Below are 20721 nucleotides of genomic sequence, written 5' to 3'. Positions count from 1 at the left end.
TATAAGGATAAAAAATTATATTTTCTCTAACCAATAGACAACGTAAAATTTAGGATCCATATGGCATTTCGTGTCGAAAAGCTCCCTCGCCATTTTCCCTCTCCTTTTTCACAGAAAGTTTCCAAATACTCTTCGGCCTCTTTTGTCTGCTCTTTACTTCGTTTTAAGTTGGTTCTTCGGCGTTGCTTGTAATTTTATTTGCTACTTTGTTCTATTTTTGTCAGTTCATTGTGGCTCTTCGGCTCACTATTTGGTGTTCCAGCCGATTGCTACGCGATTTTTTGGTTTTATTTATGTTCGTGTTTTGATTGGTTGGCTGTTGTTTTGCAATTTGATTATTATATTCTCTTTTCTTTTTAGATTATGGACAATAAGAAATAAGAAATGATGGTGAAGAAAGAAAAAAGACACGTGCTTGTCCATAAGCATTTCTTATTTTGTGTTTTGACGGGAGCATTACATTGAAATCCTACACAAAAAAATTAATTACTACAAGATTCAGTGATAATTGAATTAAAGAGATTAACAATTGATTGTGTTGTCAATTTCTTTAACTCAATTGCTAATAGACTTTGTAGTAATTAATTTTTTTGTGTGGGACCTGAATGTAATTCTCCCACTTTTTTATTTTGCAGAATATGCCAAGCACGTGTTTTTTTTTCTTCACTATATATATAGTGTCTGATGTGTAACAAGATGGATGTTTGCTATCTTCAGTAAGAGGAGACTATATGGCATCAAGCTAGAGCTCTTTTTACAAAGTTTTTTTTTTTTTTTGCTTATAGGTAGGTTCTATAACATCTCCCCTTCTTTTAATTTGATGATTTATTTTTTGTTATATCATCATGTATCTTTGTTATAGCGAGTGAAAAATAATTTTTAATGGTGAAAACCATAAAAGGAAAGGACAGACTTTAAAATAAGACCAACAATACACAGTGTTGTTTTTATAAACACTGATGTGTAAATGTATGGTGGTGGTCCTTTACTGTCATATTCAAACATATCTTGACCGACTTGTAATGCAATTAGCTCCTCCCTTCCCCATTAAGTCATGAGACCCCACTCATCTTGTTTCAAATTGCTTTTATCTTGTCTCCGTGTATTTAACATCTTTGTCCTTTCTTAATATTTATCTTTTTCTTTCTTTTTAACCATATCCATACCATTCATTATGATTAATATAATAATAATTGGGGGTGTGGACGGAAAAAATGTGTGAAGGTGAGTTTTTTTTTATTTTTTTATTTTTTGGGTGTCCACCAATTTATGTCCAAAGGTGGCTATGTAGAAATCGGATTGAAGGCCACGCGTATGTGTCTGACACCACTAAGGGAATAGACTAGTTATAAATTGTAGGTGCAGATTCAGTTTCTTTCATAGAGTTTTTTTTTTTTTAATTGTAGCTTTTGAATTCCTACGTATTTTTACACAATCATTTTATTCTTTTCTCTCTTGAATAAGAAACTCTTTAGTGTCCATATATCATGTTATGGGTATCAATAATAAAAATATAAAATTCTTAGACTGGGGAACCATGAACTGGAAGAGTTTCACGTGTATAATTTTTTCCTTTTCGATTACTTACATCATCATCACCATTTTTTCCTCACAATGATAAGTTACAATTTCATGTTAGGAACCATAACTTTACTTATAACACTACAGGCTATATTATTTCTGTACAACATTATTGAGAAGACAACCACATGGATAAAAGCAGTAGAGTTCTTAGAAATTGAGGATAAGACTTGTGCATTAGTCTATTCCTTAGAGATGAAGGATAGGAATTAATATATTTTGAACAAACTTTCAGTGGAAGGAACCTATCTTTTGCTGAGAAAAAAAGAAGGAATCTTAACTTTATATGATACTACTTTCTCTCTCTACTTTATTCAGCGTTGTTTTATCATTTCATGTATTAAATGGGCTGTAAGTGGATATTTCCTTGTGGAAAAGGAAACCTCAAGTTTATATACAGACTTTTCTTTGCAACTTGGAGGCAGACTTGATAAATGAACTTATTTGAGATACTCTGAATGCTCTCTCCCTCTCTCCCTCCGGTCTGCGTTCTCTCCCTCTCAGTTCTGTCCTTCCTCCTCTCTCTCTCTCTCTCTCTGTTCTCGTTTCTCTCCCCATCTAACTCCCTGTTCTGTTTCATCCCCCATTTTCTTTTCTGTTTGAACTAGTGCTAGTGTGAGTGTGAGTGTGGGTGTGTGTGTGTGTTACATCACTTACTTTCAAGGCTGCTTATTGTGTCGGCAATCTATTATTTCTGTCCAAGTCTGCAATGAAATACAAGAAAGGTAAGAGATGAGTGTGTGTGATCATTTAAAAACAAGGGCTTGGTGTAGTTAAATCTTCATAAACGAATAAAATAGAGTAGATAGTGGAGTGAGGACGGGCTGGGTCTTAGTGAAACATAAGCCTTTTATCCTGCAGAGCATATTTTTTAAGCATGCGTATATAGTTATGAAATGGTTGCAACCCATGTTATGTCGATACAAGTTTGTCGAATGATCTAAATTGTAGTTGTATTTGATCAAAGGCATTAATATTGATATTTGACTTTGAAGCATGTCTCCAGCTTCTAAATTTTGCCGCTCAGTGATGAACTGCAATACTCTGTTTTTTTTTTTTTCCTTTTAGGCAATGTCAAAGCACACTCTCATTTCCATAAAGAGAGGACAAAACCTTTAAGAATATCTTTCTTGCTTTCTTTTGATTTCTTTTTGTTTTGTTTTTTTATTGATGGCACCCTATTACTCTTAAGAATAAAAATGTAATAAGTTTATAGAAAATTTATTTTCTAAAGTTAAAAGATTTGAGCTATGAAAAAAATAGGATATACAACCATCATATGTGACTTAATCACACTTCTCGTAAGGCATATATAACTGGTAACAATTTTTTGTTCTTTTTATTTGGAGGGATAAGTTTAAGTTATCTTGTTATTGGGAGGGTTTAGTTCCATGTATATCAAGCATTTTTTATCACTTAAGATTAGTTGTAGTAGTCTTTCATCTCTTCTTATTTTTATAATGAAAAACAAACCTTTACAAAATCTGCACAATGGATTTTGAGTGAATCCCCATGATTTGAAGGCATTGAAAACCAGCTTCTTTTTGAAATAGAAAGTTGCAAAAACTTGGAGCAATTACGTAGTGTCACTTAGAACAGAACTCAGAGATTTCCTATCCGCCCCAATCAAATGAGCACTTTTGGCCGATATATCTGCATATTTCAGTGACTTAGATGTGTGTTATTGTTGAAAAATATGCATGCATAATAGCCACCGGAACTTCTTGATATTATCAGCAGATTGTGCAACTGGTATTAAAAAATTTCAAGTTCTTGGAACAGCTAAGTTGTCTTCTTTTGGTTACTCGCCATACTGATAATACTAAGAGGTTAAAGATAGAAGTTGTTGGTGCGTGTAACCTTTTTGAAAATTGTAGTTACCCTAAATAAAGATTTGAATTTTGCTGCAATGTTCGGAAACTTTCTGCAAATGAGGAAGATCATGTTTTGTCATATGTGGAGATGGTATAAACCATTTTGAAAATCTGCAGCATTACACCTGATGCATAAATAATAGTTTCTGCACTGCTTGCTGAATTGGAAGTGTAATTAGTGGTAGCGTAGTCAATTCAAAATTTAGATACACATATAATTCCCTCATTAATTCCTAACCTCCAAATGTGCTTTTCAAAAGCTACTAACAAGTTACATATGCACATCCACTTTCCTCAACTTTCATAATGTGCTTTTAGAATGTGGATTGAGTATGAAAACAATGTTCAAACAATTTTTGGCATTCAGAAAGTTTCTAAAGCACTTTCTAAAAGCCAAAAGTTGATTACCTATACAAACTCTGAAGTCTTGAAACTTTTGCAATGAATACATGTGTATCAATATTCAATGCATGATGATAACATATTTTATGCCAAAATTTACAGGATATATAAAGGGAGGAATTACAGCCAAATAGAGGTGAGAGTTCATTTTGCCTGATAGATTTAGGCTTGCTTTTCCGGTTCTGTTGTTTCATGTGAAGCATAATTGATGATGGCCTTGCTTACCATGTGCCAAGCACATGGTGAATTTTTGGTTGATAAGATTTTATTTTCAAATAATTATATCTTATATTTATAATTAATTTATAATTATTTATAATCATAGTTAAGTTTATTGAGTATGAATATAACTATAAGTGATCAATTTAATTAAATTGAGATTACTATAATTATATGTTGTAAATATAATTTATTTATTTATTGTAACTAAAGTAAATATCGTAATTAATATTTTATTTTGAGTTAATTTAAAAAATATTAATCAATATAAATTAAACTAATATTTAGTATGTAAAACTACTATTTATTATTAAATTAAATATAAATCTCTATATTTATAATTAATTTTTATTTTAATTAATAGAATGAATATATTTATCTAGTATATTTATAACTAAAATAATATTTAATTTAATTATGCATATTAGTTTATAATTTAAAATTTCATTAATTATAATTAATTAAATTAATTTATTTATAATTAAATAATAATTAATATATTTAATTATAATTTATATCTTAACTAATTAATTAATTTCAGATTGCATTTATTAATATTATAATTAAATTTAAGCTTATAATTTATACTTTGAATATATTTTTTGTTTTTACTATTTTATTTTTTTAATTAATGCATATTATCTTAATATTTGTAGGGAATAGAAATGGATAAAAGTTTGGATTACAAAATAAAGGAATGGACAAAAGTTAGAATTTATAGGATACAGGCATTTAGTCAACGAGGTGTGTCGGAATACTATTTTCTAAGTGAGAAGTGATATAAAGGCAGACTTGTTGACTATGGGGACTTGCATAAGGAATGTAGAAGTTTTTAGATAGACTGTGGGGCTTCCAACATTGTTGAAGATAGTATCAATAGATAAGGATATCATAGTATCAATAAATATACCCCTACTTCTGCTAAAGGAAATCTTAGTTTGGCCCCGAAAAAAAAAAATCAAAAACAAATTATTCATTTGAAAATAAAAATTACGCTTACAGAAATTCTTAGTTTGGATAAAAGAAAAAATCTAGAATAATCATTTATTAAATTGAAAATAAGTTATCCCCTTCAATCCTATATATAAATCACCTTCTAGAAGAAATTCAAAGTATTTTTTATAAGTTACTTTGCATAAAAGAGTTGATCATTACTTATTATTTTTAAATTTATCTTTTTATAATTTTTGATGAGTAGAAAGTAAAAAATTACCTGAAAGAGAAAGTATTTTTATGACGGCGCATTTAATAAGTATAAATTCAGAGATTTCTTGCCTTTTGAAACGATATAAATATTTTAACTATTTTTTATTGATTTTGATGGAGTAGTTAAAAGTGACTTATGTTGGATGAGATACGGTTTGTGTGTGTGTGAAAACTATAAAGGAGTAACATGTAAAAACAGAAAGAACAATTTTAAGTGGATTTATTATAACTTGTTTTACATAATATATGATAGCAACTTTTTAAACTCTAATAATGAATTTGAGTTGTAAATTCAAATCTACGTTACATTGGATGGCTTTTTATATTTGACTAAATACTAGAAAGTACATTAATAACTAAGCATAATAAAATGACAACTAAATTTTTTATCATTTTGTTATGCTAAGTTGATAGTAATTTAGAAGTGAGATTAAGAGATTAGATCATACCATAAATAAGAAATTTAGATATTTAGGAGTAATTATTTAAAATGATGGTGAAATTAATGGGAATAATGACAAACATAAGAAAATTTATTAGTGAATCAATGGACTCTTAGTTCAACTAATTGAGAGAAGTGAATCAATTTATTCCAAGATCCCGAGTTTAAGTTTTGAATTGTGCAATCACATTAAATAATATGGCAAAGCATCTAGGAGCTAGGCAAATAAGCTATGGCCAGCCCATGTGGGTTGGTGTTTTAACAAGCAAGGTTTAGGCTAGCTTGTTAGATAAATGGATTGGGAAAATCTAACCCAACTCGTACATTAGGCTAGCCTACAAAGTACACCTAATTTCTTTCTCTTTTGGGTGAAATTGGCTTGGATTTGGTCCTAGACTCACTTTGTTGGGCTGGAGTTCAAGCAAGGCTTAGGTGGGGATTTAGAAAAGAATAACAAAAAACAACAAAATAAAAAGGGCTAGCATGCTTAACCTTATTTAGCTCACACTTTTCATGGTTTGAGCTAATTTAGCTTGTTTTTTTTTAAAAAAAATGAGTTTATTTTTTCAACTCAACCTGCCAAAAGTGATAGGCTAACAAGTTAGCTGGTTAGGTTGAGTTTGTTTGCCCAACTCTTTACATGAGGTACTTGTAAGAGGTTGTCATTGATAATAATGGTATCACACAACAAGAGTTTGGATTAGTTTGGGTGGCATGTGATAATATTCCTAGATTTCTTAGAGTATTGGGCAATTGAATAAAAAAAATTATAATGGAGTATACCAAACATGAATATTAATAATTTTCAATAAAATATAAATATGCAAATCAATTATATGAGAAGTTTAAATATATATTAATTTCATTTATATCATAAATCATAAATTTATTTTTATAATAAATAAAAGATAAAAAATATTTTTAAATAGGCTACAATGTACATTTGGTCCTCTCTAACTATATATAACTATATAAGTATTCATTTTCATCCTTTAATTTTAACAAGTAATTTTTTAACCTTTTAATCCTAATACTATTAATTTCAAATGAATATTTTTTATATCAATTATTGTTATTTTAAAAAATTAAACTTAATACGTTAATATTTAAAAATATTTTGTTAATATTTAAAAATTTAATGTAAAAAATTTTTATCGATAAAACTAATGATATTAGAATTAAAAGATTGAAAAGATATTTTATAAAATTAATTGATTAAAATATAATGTTGTGTAAAATTAAATAACTAAAGATAAATTTTAGTCTTTTAAAGAAAGTATGGGGCAATATATTAATTTTTTGTGGGGACAATTGTAATTCTAAAAGGGGAGCAAGTACAAAGTTAACATGAAGGTAAATGAAACATTTGCTAATTTAATGATAGCAATTTCCCCCAGCCCCCCACTTTTGTCAACTTGGGTGCGCCACCGGAGGAAGTATTTTTTGAATCAAAAAGATAAAACTTTTAAAATTGATATTTACAATTTATTTTAAAAAAATTAATTGAAAATTTATTATCATTAATTTTTCTTTTACAATTTAAGTGTCATTCTCCCTCATCTAATTATGTACTTGAAAATAAAAATTACAATAAATACACATGTGCCACATGCATATATATATATATATATATATATATAACGAAGATGCATGCATAATACATGGTGGCTTCTTAGCATCCGCACGCCTTTGCTTCTTAGACCAAAGAGTATCTCTAATGTCGTTGCTCTTGATATCCACCGCCTTTGATGCCCACGTTCGTCACTTCAACTTTATTATCTGCCTCTTTTGTCTTCGAACAGTTTAGCAAAACTGAACAGACAAAATCTTTCATGAATCTCAGTTTCGCTGCGTTATTATAATGGACACTTAGCTTCCCAGTTCCCAATCTTCAAGAATTCTCTCTTCTTTCTCAGACTGAGAAAGTGAAAGAGAAAAGGAGAATGGGTGACAGCTCGCATCAGAAACTAGCCATTGGGATTGATCTTGGAACCACCTATTCATGCGTTGCAGTATGGCAACACGATCGAGCAGAGATCATCGTGAATGAACAAGGCAACAGAACGACGCCGTCTTATGTTGCCTTCACTGACACTCAAAGGATGGTTGGTGATGCTGCTAAGAACCAAGCTGCACTTAACCCTACCAACACTGTCTTTGGTAATTTTCCTTTTCTCCCCCCTAAATATATCAATTGTTCGCTGAATTGAACTTTGGAAAACAATATATAGTAGCCAGTAATGTGAATAAATAACAAGAAAATAAAAAAACTTCTTCAATTTGATAATGTTTTTCATAATTTTTTGAAGTTGGTTTCTTTCCTGACTGTATTTTATTTTTAATTTACAATTAATATAATACGTTAGTCGAATATGGGTACGACTTAGAAATTGCATTTCAGGTCATAAAAGTAAAGAATGAACTCCTCAATTAAAACAGGTTTTTGAATATAAAAAGCTCTGAATCTTCATAAATAACAAGGAATTAGGATTTGACCTCTTGCAATTGTACTCCGTTAATTCCCAATTAATTTTATTCACCAAAAGTTCAATTGACATTCATAATTTTTTTAGAGGATGTTGTACTATACATGGCTTTGGCTAGTTTTCGGATATGACCCTCTCTCTTGCCAAACTAATTATTTAGTTTTATCTAATTAATAATTTGCAGATGCTAAGAGGTTGATTGGTAGGAGATTTAGTGATCCCCTTGTTCAAAGTGACATGAATCTTTGGCCGTTTAAGATCATTGGTGGTGCCAATGACAAGCCCAAAATTGTTGTAAATTTTAAATCTAAGGAAAGGCACTTTCAACCTGAAGAAATCTCATCCATGATATTAACAAAAATGCGTGAGATTGCAGAGACATATCTTGGTACACTAATTAAAGATGCAGTTGTGACCGTGCCGGCTTATTTCAACAACTCTCAACGTCAAGCAACCAAAGATGCCAGCAAAATTGCAGGCCTCAACGTATTGCGAATAATCAATGAACCCACTGCTGCGGCCATTGCATATGGCCTTGATAAGAAAGAGAGATTTGATAGAAGGAGAAATATTTTTGTGTTTGATCTTGGTGGAGGTACCTTTGATGTGTCACTTGTCACAATTAACAAGGGTGACTTTGAAGTTCAAGCTGTTGATGGCGACACACATCTTGGAGGAGAGGACTTTGACAACAGAATGGTGAACTTCTTTGTGAAAGAGTTTAAGAGGAAGCATAAGAAGGACATTACTGAAAGTCCGAGGACCCTTAGGAGGTTGAGAACTGCATGTGAGAGGGCAAAAAGAACACTCTCATCCACATCCCTTCTAGAGACAAACGTTGAGGTTGATGCTTTATTTGAGGGCATTGACTTTTGTTCAACTATCACCCGTGCTAGGTTTGAGGAACTGAACAAAGACCTTTTTACAAAATGTTTGGAAATTGTGGAGAAGTGTCTTATAGATGCTAAGATGGACAAGAGCAAAATTGATGAGGTTGTACTTGTTGGTGGGTCTACAAGAATTCCCAAAGTTCAACAACTATTACAGGACTTCTTCGGTGGGAAGCATCTATGCAGGAGCATCAACCCTGATGAGGCTGTTGCTTATGGTGCTGCTGTTCAAGCTGCCATATTAAGTGGACAAGTATTTGAAAATTCACCGGGTATTGTCTTGAGAGATGTCAATCCGTTGTCCTTAGGGATTGGGGTAAAGGGTGGTCTCATGCACATAATAATCCCAAGGAACACAAGCATTCCCACAACGATATCAGTAGATAAGTTTACTACTGTGGTTGACAACCAAAAAAAAGCAGAATTTTGTGTTTATGAGGGTGAGAGAACAAGGGTTGGGGATAACAACTTGCTAGGTAAGTTTACTCTGACGTTCCCCCAAGAACCAAGGGGTGTTCCTAACGTTAAAGTTTGCTTTTCTGTTGATGACAATGGCATCTTAAACGTCTCTGCTGAGGAAACTAGATCAGGTAACAAGAATGGGACAGCCATAATCAATAAAGAAGGTAGACTACCAATGAAAGAAATTGAAAGGATGGTACAAGAAGCAGAGCAATTCAAAGCTGATGATGAGAGGTACAAGAAGAAAGTTGAAGCAAAGAATGCTTTGGAGATCTATATCTACGACATCGAATCTTTTATAAATGACGAGGAGATTGGCTTAAAGCTTTTACCATCAGACCAGAAGAAGATTAAGGATACGGTTGAAAAGGCCTCACAATTACTTGATGTCCAGCAGCTTGCTGAAGTTTATGAGTATGATCATGAGAAAAAAGAGCTCGAGGGAATCATGATTCCTATTATAATGAAGATGAGTCAAGATTGGGATTTTTCTGCCGATCGTTCTGGTGCTGTCTCGAGTAATAAGGGGAAAAAATGGAAATCCATAGTAAAAAATTTAGCAAATCTGAGCATATGACAGGTGTGGCTGTTTCTGTATGGACCTTGATTAGTTTGTGTTTGTGGTTTGGTTTTTGTTGGGGCGAGGGGGAGTGTGTGCTTGTTTGTGGTTTTGACTCAAGTCTACTTCTGAGTTCAGAATCTTAAGGACTTGATTTCTGATTAAAGTTAGCTAATTTCCATTTTGTGATATATATATATATATATATATATATATACACCGACGCACTTGATGCATTTTGGTTATAATTAAGCGATGTGGTTGATATGAAAGTGGGGTTATCCAAGTGAAGAATTGAAGTTGATGTTAGTTGTTTTTTCCCCTCCTCTTTTGAAAATTATAAGTACAGATCAATTATAAGTATGGATAGCAAATCATAAACATTCTTCGGGAATAAAGAAACAGAAAAATTAAAGAAATATAAAAAATTTAATCCTTTAAGTTTGTTTTAGTTATCATCAATTTGGTTCATGAAATTTAATTTTATCCATTTGGTTCCTGATATTTTCTTAAATATCATGAGTCATTTAAGTTTCAAAATATAAATTGACTTTTAAAATAATACAATGTGTAAAATATCTTAATGACTTGGTATGTATATGTAGTTAAATGAGAATAAATTAAATTTTAAATTAGTTTAATTTTTATCAATATAATTTCTTGCATTGTGTTTTGTTCTCTTGTTTTTTCTTAACAAAATTAATCTTGTTTTCTACCTTAATATTTATATATTCTATTATCTATATTAATAAGTTTTAACTGACATGTAACCTTATTTTTAAACAAGAATGACCAAATTAATAATTGAGAAGTAAACTTAAAAGTTTAAATTAATAAAAATTAAATTTAAAAGATTAAATTGATAACTGAAATAAAGTTAAATGATTACAAATTGCATTATTTTAAAATTAAAATAAAAATTTTCAGAAAAATTAAAGTAAAGAAGATTTGGAAAGCAGAATTGAAACTTAATTTGGCTGCTTCTTTTGAGTCAATGTCATCAGATTGTTATGGGGATTTGATATGACAGGGTTTTCTTTTGGACAGAAGATATGACAAGGGTTGGTACATTGCGGTTGATTATAATTAGTCTAACATAATTTTTATACATTTCAACATCTCATTTTTTTTATTTTAATTCATGTGTTAATAATATTAATGACAAAAATTTATTATAAAATAAATAATTTATAAATAATAGATAAGTCTTGATTTAATTAAAAATAAGTAGGGTAAATATATAAGGTTTGGTATATAAGTTTTTTTTAATAATTTTTATTTATTTAAACAATGTTGGGAAATTAAACCCACATAAACTTAAAAGTATAAGAATTTCTTTGGGAATTTAAAAGTATGAAAAAATAAGTACTTTCTTTAGAAAGCTACATGGGACAGACTCCAAATCAACTCCATATATATTGAAGAGAGTACTCCTTTTCAACGAACTTGCACTTTTGGATACAATTCTCTTGACTCCTCAATTCATATTTTGTGAAATTGCAAAGAAGCTCATAATGTTTTGGATTAAACTTGTAGAACTTTTTAAACTTAACACTTTTTTCTCCCTTTTTATGCAGGATTGAATAATTTGAGATGTGAAAGTTAAGGCCAACAACCTAAACACAAGAAGAATCCCTTGGTAGACTCTTTTCACTCAGGTCTATTAGAACATTTGAAAGGCACATTGCAAAAAGATCTATCTAGAGGAAATCAACCAAGACATCGACATTGCTTTTTCTAATACCTAGTAAGTTACTAATAATATAAGGCTTCAATCAAGAGTTAATATCCTTAGCCACCATGATAAAAGATTATAGGCATGATGGATAGCTCTAGAAGCAGGTTGGATCTGTCTTGACATTGACAAGGTTGTTAATTTCAATGGAGCTATGACTTGTGGTGACATCATACATAATGATAAAAGTAATTGAATTAAGGGATTTTTCAAATACTTTAGCTACCAATCTAGTACTATGGCAAAACTCCTAGGCATTCTATAAGGGCTTTAGTTTTGTTGGAATGCGTGATTCACTAAAATCACTATACATTCTAATTTAATGAAAGCTCTCTTACTTATTCAGCGTAATCTCTCTAACACTCACTCTTAGAAACTATCAATAAAGTCAGAGATTTTATTATGAAAAATTGAATCATTACCTTAGACCACACGTTCAAAAAAGCTAACAAATGTGTTGACATGCTCGCTCACTAGACCTTTCAAGAAAATTTATATCTTATTTTTTTTTAACCATCTACTTTCCGGATACAGATCCCTTATAGAATCTAACATGACCTGATTTTTGTTCTTATCTTGCATGGATTTTCCGTGACCTTGTATTAAAAAAAGTATAAAAGTTTCATGGTGTGGTGAACTAAGATTCAAATATTTCTTGAAGAGATATTTACATTTAATGTTTAATTGTGCTGCAAATTGAACAAGATTGTTTCATTAAGAGGATAATGGTACAATAAAAAAAAAAGTTGAAATTTCAATTGCTGGGAAGATGTTTGCATTTAGTGTCAAATTGTATTTGGGATATAATTGTCTCTATAGAATGCCATATATTCACAATAGAAAATTTTGAAATGTTCCCATACTTAATTGGTCACAAGATATTTTTTTTATTAGCAAATATAAAGGAAACGAAATATTTACAACCTCAAAACAAAAATTTATTTATTTCAAGGTAGTAAAAAAAAAAAAGAGTTTCTTTATTATGATATTGTCATTTTTTATTCTTAAATTAAAATATTATAAATATTTTAATTGATAATTTTGAGCATTAAAATTATTTTAATTATAATTACTAGAATAATTAAAATATAATAATAGTAATAATATAGATTTTAAATATGAAAATTATAATTTTCCGTCAACTAATTTAACGATGTCATGATTTGGAAAAAATTTGTTATGATCTTAGAAGTTAAAGGGTTGACATGAAATTTAATAAACTTAATAAAGTGAACCCTACCCCAAAATTAAGGGACAAAAATATGCTTTTGCCCTTTTTTTAATGTAAAATGCATGCTGTTGTTATATTTTTATTCGCAATCATTTGCAGATGTAAAGACTGAAGGGGTTAATCGGTACTGTAGGAAATTTTTGAAGCTTTAATTTGTTCATCAACTCTAGAATTTCCTGCTGCTTTCATTATCCGACTCGGTAGTTTCGGTCAATTGCAAGACCCCACGACATTCTTTTGTCCCTGGGAAGAAGAGGTTGGTGCCGAGGGAGCCGTGGAGACACAGGGAAGAAATGGTTGAGCGAAGGGTAAATATGTCAATTTCTTTTTTAAAAAAAACCAAAATGATACACAAATTAGGGAGTAGAAAACAATTATCTCGTGATATCTATTTGTCATTTATGCAATTTGAAAGTATTTTACTTTCATTCTCCCTTATTTTTTATTTTATTATTTGATATCCTAGAAAGGCGCAAGAAAAAAGTTGAAGCAAATAATACTTTGGAGGACAATGTCTACAAAGTCAGGGCTGTTGTTAATGATTTGATCACATGAATTCGTGGGTGAGATATTTGGGTAATTTTTTTTTTTAAAGCAAATGTATACAAGGATACATTTCGGTTAATTACATCTCAGCACATCGCATCTCATTTAAATTGTTGATACAAATTGATGGAAAACGGGAAGGAAAAAGAGGAAGAGAGAGAAGAGAAAGAGGAGGAAGAAAGAAAGAATAAGAAAGAATATTGAAACTTAAAAAAAAATTTAATAATATTTAAAAGCAATAAAAACTTTCAACTCTATTTATAAAATCTTAAAATAATAAAATAATAATGATTTAAATTAAAATAAAAAATCCTAAATCTAAATTAAATTTTAAAGATACTTATATCTAAAATAACAATAAAATAAATAATCAAAATTGATTTTAATAAATTAATATTTTTATTTAAATATTCCTGTTGAATAACTCTAATATCTTAGATTAAATCTAATTATATTTTATTTTATATTACACCATTTATCTCATATCACACCACAAATGCTTTTGGAAGGCCTTGCACTGGTTTGAATATAGCATTCAAGAAGCAGGTGAATCAACTTGATAACGACCAGCACCTCCAGGAAGCGAATGGAGAAGGCACAGGCTGAGTTTCTTGTTTGCATGTTAGTTTTCGTTTTCTGGTTTTTTAAATTTGCTTCCTGTATTCCCGTTTTAGTTTAATGAAATGCATTTTGCTGTTTTTTTTTTTTAAACTTGAATGTTGCTAAAACGTTTTTATTAATAAAATTTATTATCTAGATATTTGTAATATGCATGCATGTATTAGTAGAGCCGTCAATCCTTATGCGATACAAAGATTTAAGATGCAATTTGAAAAAAATAATAATATACTTTATAATTTACATTCATAACGTTAAATAAGTTTTGATTACGTACGTAGTTTTCAATTCTACCCTTCTTTTTTGTGTTGTTTAATTTTTTCAATTTTATATGGGGGATCGATCGTCTAACTTTACCGTATCCTTCTTCCTATATATTGGCAAGTTATTTCTCTTACAAACTTATAAAAAATTATTCAGTGATGTTTGAATATTGACAAATTATTATTTGAATATTGACAACAACTCGTCTAAAATTAAGGACTCATGGAAATGCATAGAAACTAAATTTATAAAATATATATTATTTTAGTTAGTGTAATATTGATATCTTGTCAAAATTTAAATAACAAGTTAGATTTTAGAACTTGACAATTTATTTATTGAATATTGATAATTCATTTTCAAGGATTAAAAAAAATTATTGTTTGAATATTAATAACTTGTTTAGGAGCAACAACCTAATATTTGGAAATTGAATTTGTAACATATGTATATTATTTTATATTGATAATTTGTCAATGCTCAAAGAACAAATTGATCTTTTAAAAATTGACACCGTGTTTCTTAAATATTAACAAATTATGTTTGAATATTGATGATAAGTTATTGTTCAGATATTAACAACAATTTATTTAGAATTAACAATCACCCCTTGAAAAAGCTTGAAAACAAAACCTATAATATATATATATATATATATGTGCGTGTGCGTGTGTGCATATATTATTTATCGTTATATAATTAAAAGGTTTAATTGCTAATAGATAGTTCTATAACATCTCCCCTCCTTTTGATGATTTATTTTTTATTATATCATCATCTCTCTTTGTTATAACGAGTGAAAAATGATTTTTAATGGTGAAAACCATAAAAGTAAACATGAGACTATGAAATAAGATCAATAATATAATGTTGTTTTGGCAAATGGTGATGCATATATGTATGGTGGTGGTTTTAGAGGGAGGGGAGGGATTTTAATAAAGGGAAAAGAAGAGAAGGGGAAGTGAGGGAAGGGAAGAGAGCCTCCCAATTTGGGAGGGTAGATTTTTGTAATAACCTGAAAAATTTACGTTAAATTTAAATTTTATAATGATATAATTTAAGTGAATTTTTATTATTTTTTTGATTAGATATAATAAATAGGAATATTAGTCTAGTAAAAATTGAGCTAACCATTTATCAACTAAATCTTTAGTTCGAACCTTGCTGGTACAAGGGGAAGAATTTTGTTTTATTTCAATCTTTGTAAAATTACAAAACTGCCCTCTATTTTAAAATTATATTAACATCAGATTTTTTTTCATTCCACTTGATCTTTTCATCGAACTAGCCAGAAGTTTCATGTAATGACCTAAAATTTTAAAATCTAATAATTTTTTCTTTGCCCAATTGATATTTAATTTTATTTATTTCTTTATTTTAATGTTAGGACAAATGAGAAATGATAGTTTAGTAAAATTTATACTGATTGTTTAAAATTTAAATTTTACTTAAACTAAATGTTAGTTGTATTTTCTCTAGGAAGAAGTGCTGAGAATCCTTTACCTTTGTATTTTATTATAGAAAGATAATTAAAAAAATTTGATGGGATCTTTGTTTGTGATTTTCCCACCGACTTTTATATTCTATTTTACATCTTCTTTGTTGGTGAGCTACATAAAAGAGGAGTGAGAGAGAGAGAGTCTGAGTGGTTCTCAATTTTTCCTTCTTTTCCCCTCACTGTTGGTTCGTTCTCTCCCTCATCACCGACTATCCTTCCACCATCATCAGTCACTGTCCACGTTTGTTTTATGGCTTTGGCTGCATTTGGTAACTTTCCCCCGTGAACTGTGTGTTCAGGTTTGTCTTCATGGCAAGAGCTACGTTTGGTTATTTAATCTCATGAATTGTGTGTTCACGCTCGTTAATGGTTCTGATAAATCTCTATAATCATAAATTAGATTATTGGTGATTTTACATCTCATTGGTTTTTTTTTATTTAGTAATTTATGTATAATTATTTATTTTCTTTATTTGTTTTCTTGAAATCACATGACAACAATATTTGATCTGATACTTTAATGGTTCAAAATTCTATTTAAAGTTATATAGAGCCATTTTATTTTGAAGTTTATTAAATTTATATGAAAATTGTTATCTTCAACTTACATAATTGTTTCAAACTTTCTTTTTATTCATGTTTAATTGTTTATTGTTGGGACGTTATTCACTGAAAAAATATTTTTGGTCTCAGATAGAAAGGCTCAACTTGTATTTCAACATGTTCATTGTGACGTTTTATCATTCAATGGAGTGAAAAAATTACTTTGGCAAGACCCATTTGACATAATTTGAGCCTTATATTAAATCAATGGTCTGGCCCTTAATGCTCCACGTTGATTATAGGCAAGATTTTCGCTTTTATTATAAGATTGAATAATTGTTGGTAAGGAGTGCAATTTCTTTGTTTGTATTATTGTTGTTCTTTGTTGGTGACAAATTTTGGGAAGTCTCAATTTTAGGATACATTTCGCTAAATTTTTTTTATAGAAAATTTTGAATTTTGGTTGCATGAGGAATATAAAACAATTAATTAATTAATAATAATAAAAATAAAATATCTAAAATTCTATTTATATATTATATGTGCTTATGGTGTACAAACTTGAAATTTCTTTAGTTAAGACTTATGGGATATGAGTTTTGCATACATATCCCATGCCGGTCAAACCTTATATTTTGGGGTGTGATAATTTTGGAGGAAAGGGGAGGAAAAATTTTTAAAATTTTTCCCTCCCCTCTACTTGTTTAGCAAAAAGGGAGGAGAGGCTCCCTTCCAACCAAACAATATGTTACTGTCATATACAAACATATCTTGACCCCACTTGTAATGTAATTAACTCCTTCCCCGTTAGGTCATGAGACCCTGCTCATCTCATTTCAAATTACTTTTATCTTTGCTTTTTAACATCTTTATCCCTACTAGGTATTTTACTTCGTGTGAAAAAAAGAAAGGCATAGATAAAGAATCATTCTGATTCTCCCCCTTCTTGGAGTGTGGGAGTAGCAAGATTCTCTTTGAGTAAGAGTGTGACTCATCCGTGTAATTGGCAGCAAGGAGGTGTGATGGCAGTAAGAGACGATGATTGGAGGGGGAAGGAGGCTATAGTTTATAGATAGGGAGGAAGATTTGGTTTCAGAGCCTCTTCTATGGAATAATGATGGTTTAGTTTACAAGACGAAGGCAATTTTGGCTAGAAAATTGATTACGGATAAAGAATTGAACTGCCTTACTATGATCGGTATGATTAAGAAGGCCTGAAACTTGAAGGAAGAGGTCTGGATGTAGTTGAGGTTCAAACGAATGCTTTTATCTATAAATTTGATTCAAAGATTGAATGTAGAAGGATTATGAGTAATCATCTGTGGTCGATTCTTGGACAATTATTGAATTTTCAAGAATGGCATCAGCAAAAGTTCTTAAGGAGATTGATTTTAATACTGTTCCTTTTTGGATTCAATTACATCAAGTTCTGCCTGGTTTAATGAATCTGTGAAATGCCTTAACTCTAGGAGGAAGGGTAAGAGAGGTTATGTTGATTGAGGATCCTCTATAGAATGGAAGAATATCATGTTGTTTTCTAAGAATTCACGTCCTTGTTGATCTAGTGAAGCCTTTAGTGGCTTGTTTCTAGATTCAGTGTCTTGATAGAAGCAAGGTATGGATTGATGTGAGATATGAGAAACTGCCTTATTATTGTTTTAAATGTGGAATTATTGGACATGAATATTGATTGTGCAATATTGATTATCGGATGTCGAGTATTAACCCTCGATTACTAAGATTTAGGCCATGGCTATTTGTAAAGCAAGAATGTAATCATTTTAATGTGCTAGTGGTGGTCAAAAGGGCTAGAATGTTGACAAAGAAAGGTTGAGTATTAGTGATGATAGGATTTTAGAAACCAACAGTGTTCCAGTGGAAGGCAGTTTAAAGGAAAACAATAGGGAGAATGTGAAGAGAATCATGGCGAAGGGGAAGGGAGAGGTGGAAAGGTTGGAGGTTTCAAGTGTATTTGGGTTTTATGATTCTTTTATTATTAATAGTACAAGATTATTAACTTGGGCTAAAGGTGAATGCTCTAATGTCCTAAAAAATGATTTAAGCGTCCCTAATATTGCTTGGGCTTATGTGAGAAATGGGCTTGTAGATCATAACAATGCTAAAGCTACTTATGATGATAGGGTTGGTTTAGTTATTGTAAACCTTATTGGAGGTAAGGAGGTTGTGCAAAGAATCTAAAGCGAAGAAATTGGTCCTAATGATGGGCTTGAAAATATAGTAGAAAGGCTGAAGGAGAAGGAGGTGGATTCTTGAGCTTTGGTTCCTCATTCAAAGGCCGCTGAGGTTTTATAGATTTAGGAAAATTTAAGGAGATTGAAATTGAAGAGAGGAGGTGAAGACCTTCTTCAAGCTGATGAAAGTAAGAGGAGAAGAGTGATGGAACAGCAGGATTTTTTGCTTTCAACCTTTGCAAATAGTCTAAAGAAAGAGCGTCTGAAAGTGAGAAAAAGTTTGACTAGAAGAATAATGTTAGTGAAGCAGGAGGTGAGGAAAAAGGCTAGGATTTCCTTGAAGATTAGTATGGATGTTGGTAGGGAGGTGGGTTTAACTACAATGAAGAAGGGAATTTTAGAGGTAGGTATGAGTAGAGATAATTCTTATGTTGAGGGCGAGGGTAGCTGGACTTTAATAGCTGTTGGGTTGCCATGAAGTTTCTTTCTTGAAATTGTCAAGGTTTGGGGGTGGCCTTGATAAAAAAGAACTTAAAAGATTGTAATAGAAAGTATACGCCCTCAATTATGTTTCTTATGAAAACTAGGATGTGTAGTAATAAGTTGAAAAGGATTAAAAGGAATTATGGTTTGGAAAAAGAATTACATGTAGATCCAGTGGGGAATTTTGGAGGTTTGGCTCTTTGGTGGTTGGAGGTTATTTTGTTAGAGGTTCTATTTTAATCAAACAATTTAATTCATTGTAAGCTATTTTTTATAATAGAAGCTGTTCCTAATTTCATTACTTTTGTCTTTGGTGCATCGGTGGAGTAGGATAGAGGTAGGTAGCTAAGGTGTTATGGATTCTTAGCTTTGTGTAGGTGATTTCAATGAGTTGAGTTCTCAATTGGATAAGGAAGGTGGTCATCTGATTTTAGTAAGTAGAGTTGTTTACTTTTAGAATTTACTTTGTGATTATAGGTTAATGGACCTTGAATTCAAGGGTCTAGAATTTACTTGGAGTAATAACAGGCATAGGGGAGCTAATGTGAAGGAAAGATTAGATAGGGTGGCTATAGTAATGTAGAAGTTTGGGAGGATTTTAGTAAGGCGGTAATTTTGCATTCTGAGGCTGTTGGTTTTAATCACAACCTAATTATTGTTGACTGTTGTTATCAAGTTTATAAGGTATAAAAAAAGTTTAAATTTGGTTTAAATTTGATACTTTTATGGGCTGAGCATGAACAATTTTTAGAGATTGTTAGAAAAGGGTGGAGGATTGGCAGTAGCTGTGCTAAAACTAATAAAATTGATATTTTTATTGATAAATTGAATGTCTGTAGGAGGGAGTTGTTGAGATGGATCAAGGATACTTTTCCTAATAATAGGAAAGTAAGTGAGGATTTAAGGGTGAATCTTGCTGAGTGTCAACAGGTATGTTTTACTGCTAAAGTGTCTCGTATTGCTAAGGAGCTAGTTAATTAAATGGAGGAGGCATGGGATAGAGAAGAGATGTTTTGGGGGCAGGAGTCTAAATTGAAGTGGATTTAATGTGGGGATAGGAACATGACATTTTTTCATAATATTGTAATTCAAAGAAGAACAAGAAATAATCTCATTCGGTTGAAAGATGAGAATGGTGATTGGTTGGAAAAGGAGGAAGAAATTGATCATACTTTTTGAAAATTTTACTCAAATTTGTTTTTTTTTTTGCAAAGGCCTCAGAAAAACTTGAAGAGGTCTTAAGATATGTGAATCTAGTTATTTCCTCTAAAGATAATGATCAATTAATCAGACTTGTGTCGATAGAGGAGATTGAAAGAGTAGTGTTTGATCTTGGTGCAACAAAGGCCCTTGGGCCGGATGGTTATACTACTTTGTTCTATCAATCTGCTTGGGAGGAAGTCAAAATAGAGGTGTATGGCATGGTGCAATAGTTTTTTGAAGGTCATTTTGATTTGAGGAAGCTCAATTTAACAAACATTGTTTTGATT

The 20721-nt window shown here is 30.7% G+C and overlaps 1 protein-coding gene across 4 annotated transcripts; it reads left to right on the top strand.

The window, feature by feature from the left end:
* The first annotated feature begins 1997 nt into the window (after positions 1-1997).
* On the top strand, positions 1998-10314 carry LOC129292977 (heat shock 70 kDa protein 18-like). 4 transcript variants are annotated; one of them, XM_054930736.1, is made up of 4 exons: positions 1998-2306; positions 3960-3993; positions 7641-7884; positions 8395-10314. In XM_054930736.1, exons 3-4 carry the CDS (start codon positions 7668-7670, stop codon positions 10137-10139), a joined length of 1962 nt encoding a protein of 653 aa, XP_054786711.1. In that variant the 5' UTR covers positions 1998-2306; positions 3960-3993; positions 7641-7667; the 3' UTR covers positions 10140-10314. The 4 variants fall into 4 exon arrangements, with proteins under 4 accessions (XP_054786711.1, XP_054786712.1, XP_054786714.1 ...); XM_054930737.1 differs by having other exon boundaries at positions 7568-7884; XM_054930739.1 differs by having other exon boundaries at positions 2047-2063.
* The last annotated feature ends 10407 nt before the right edge of the window (positions 10315-20721 follow it).

This window comes from Prosopis cineraria, unplaced genomic scaffold (genome assembly GCF_029017545.1).
Source record: "Prosopis cineraria cultivar Desert tree isolate PC_DT_omini unplaced genomic scaffold, ASM2901754v1 PC14, whole genome shotgun sequence".
Taxonomy (NCBI): Eukaryota; Viridiplantae; Streptophyta; class Magnoliopsida; order Fabales; family Fabaceae; genus Prosopis; species Prosopis cineraria.
The sequence above is the reverse complement of the archived record's forward strand: the minus strand, read 5'-3'. Positions and strand labels throughout refer to the sequence as shown.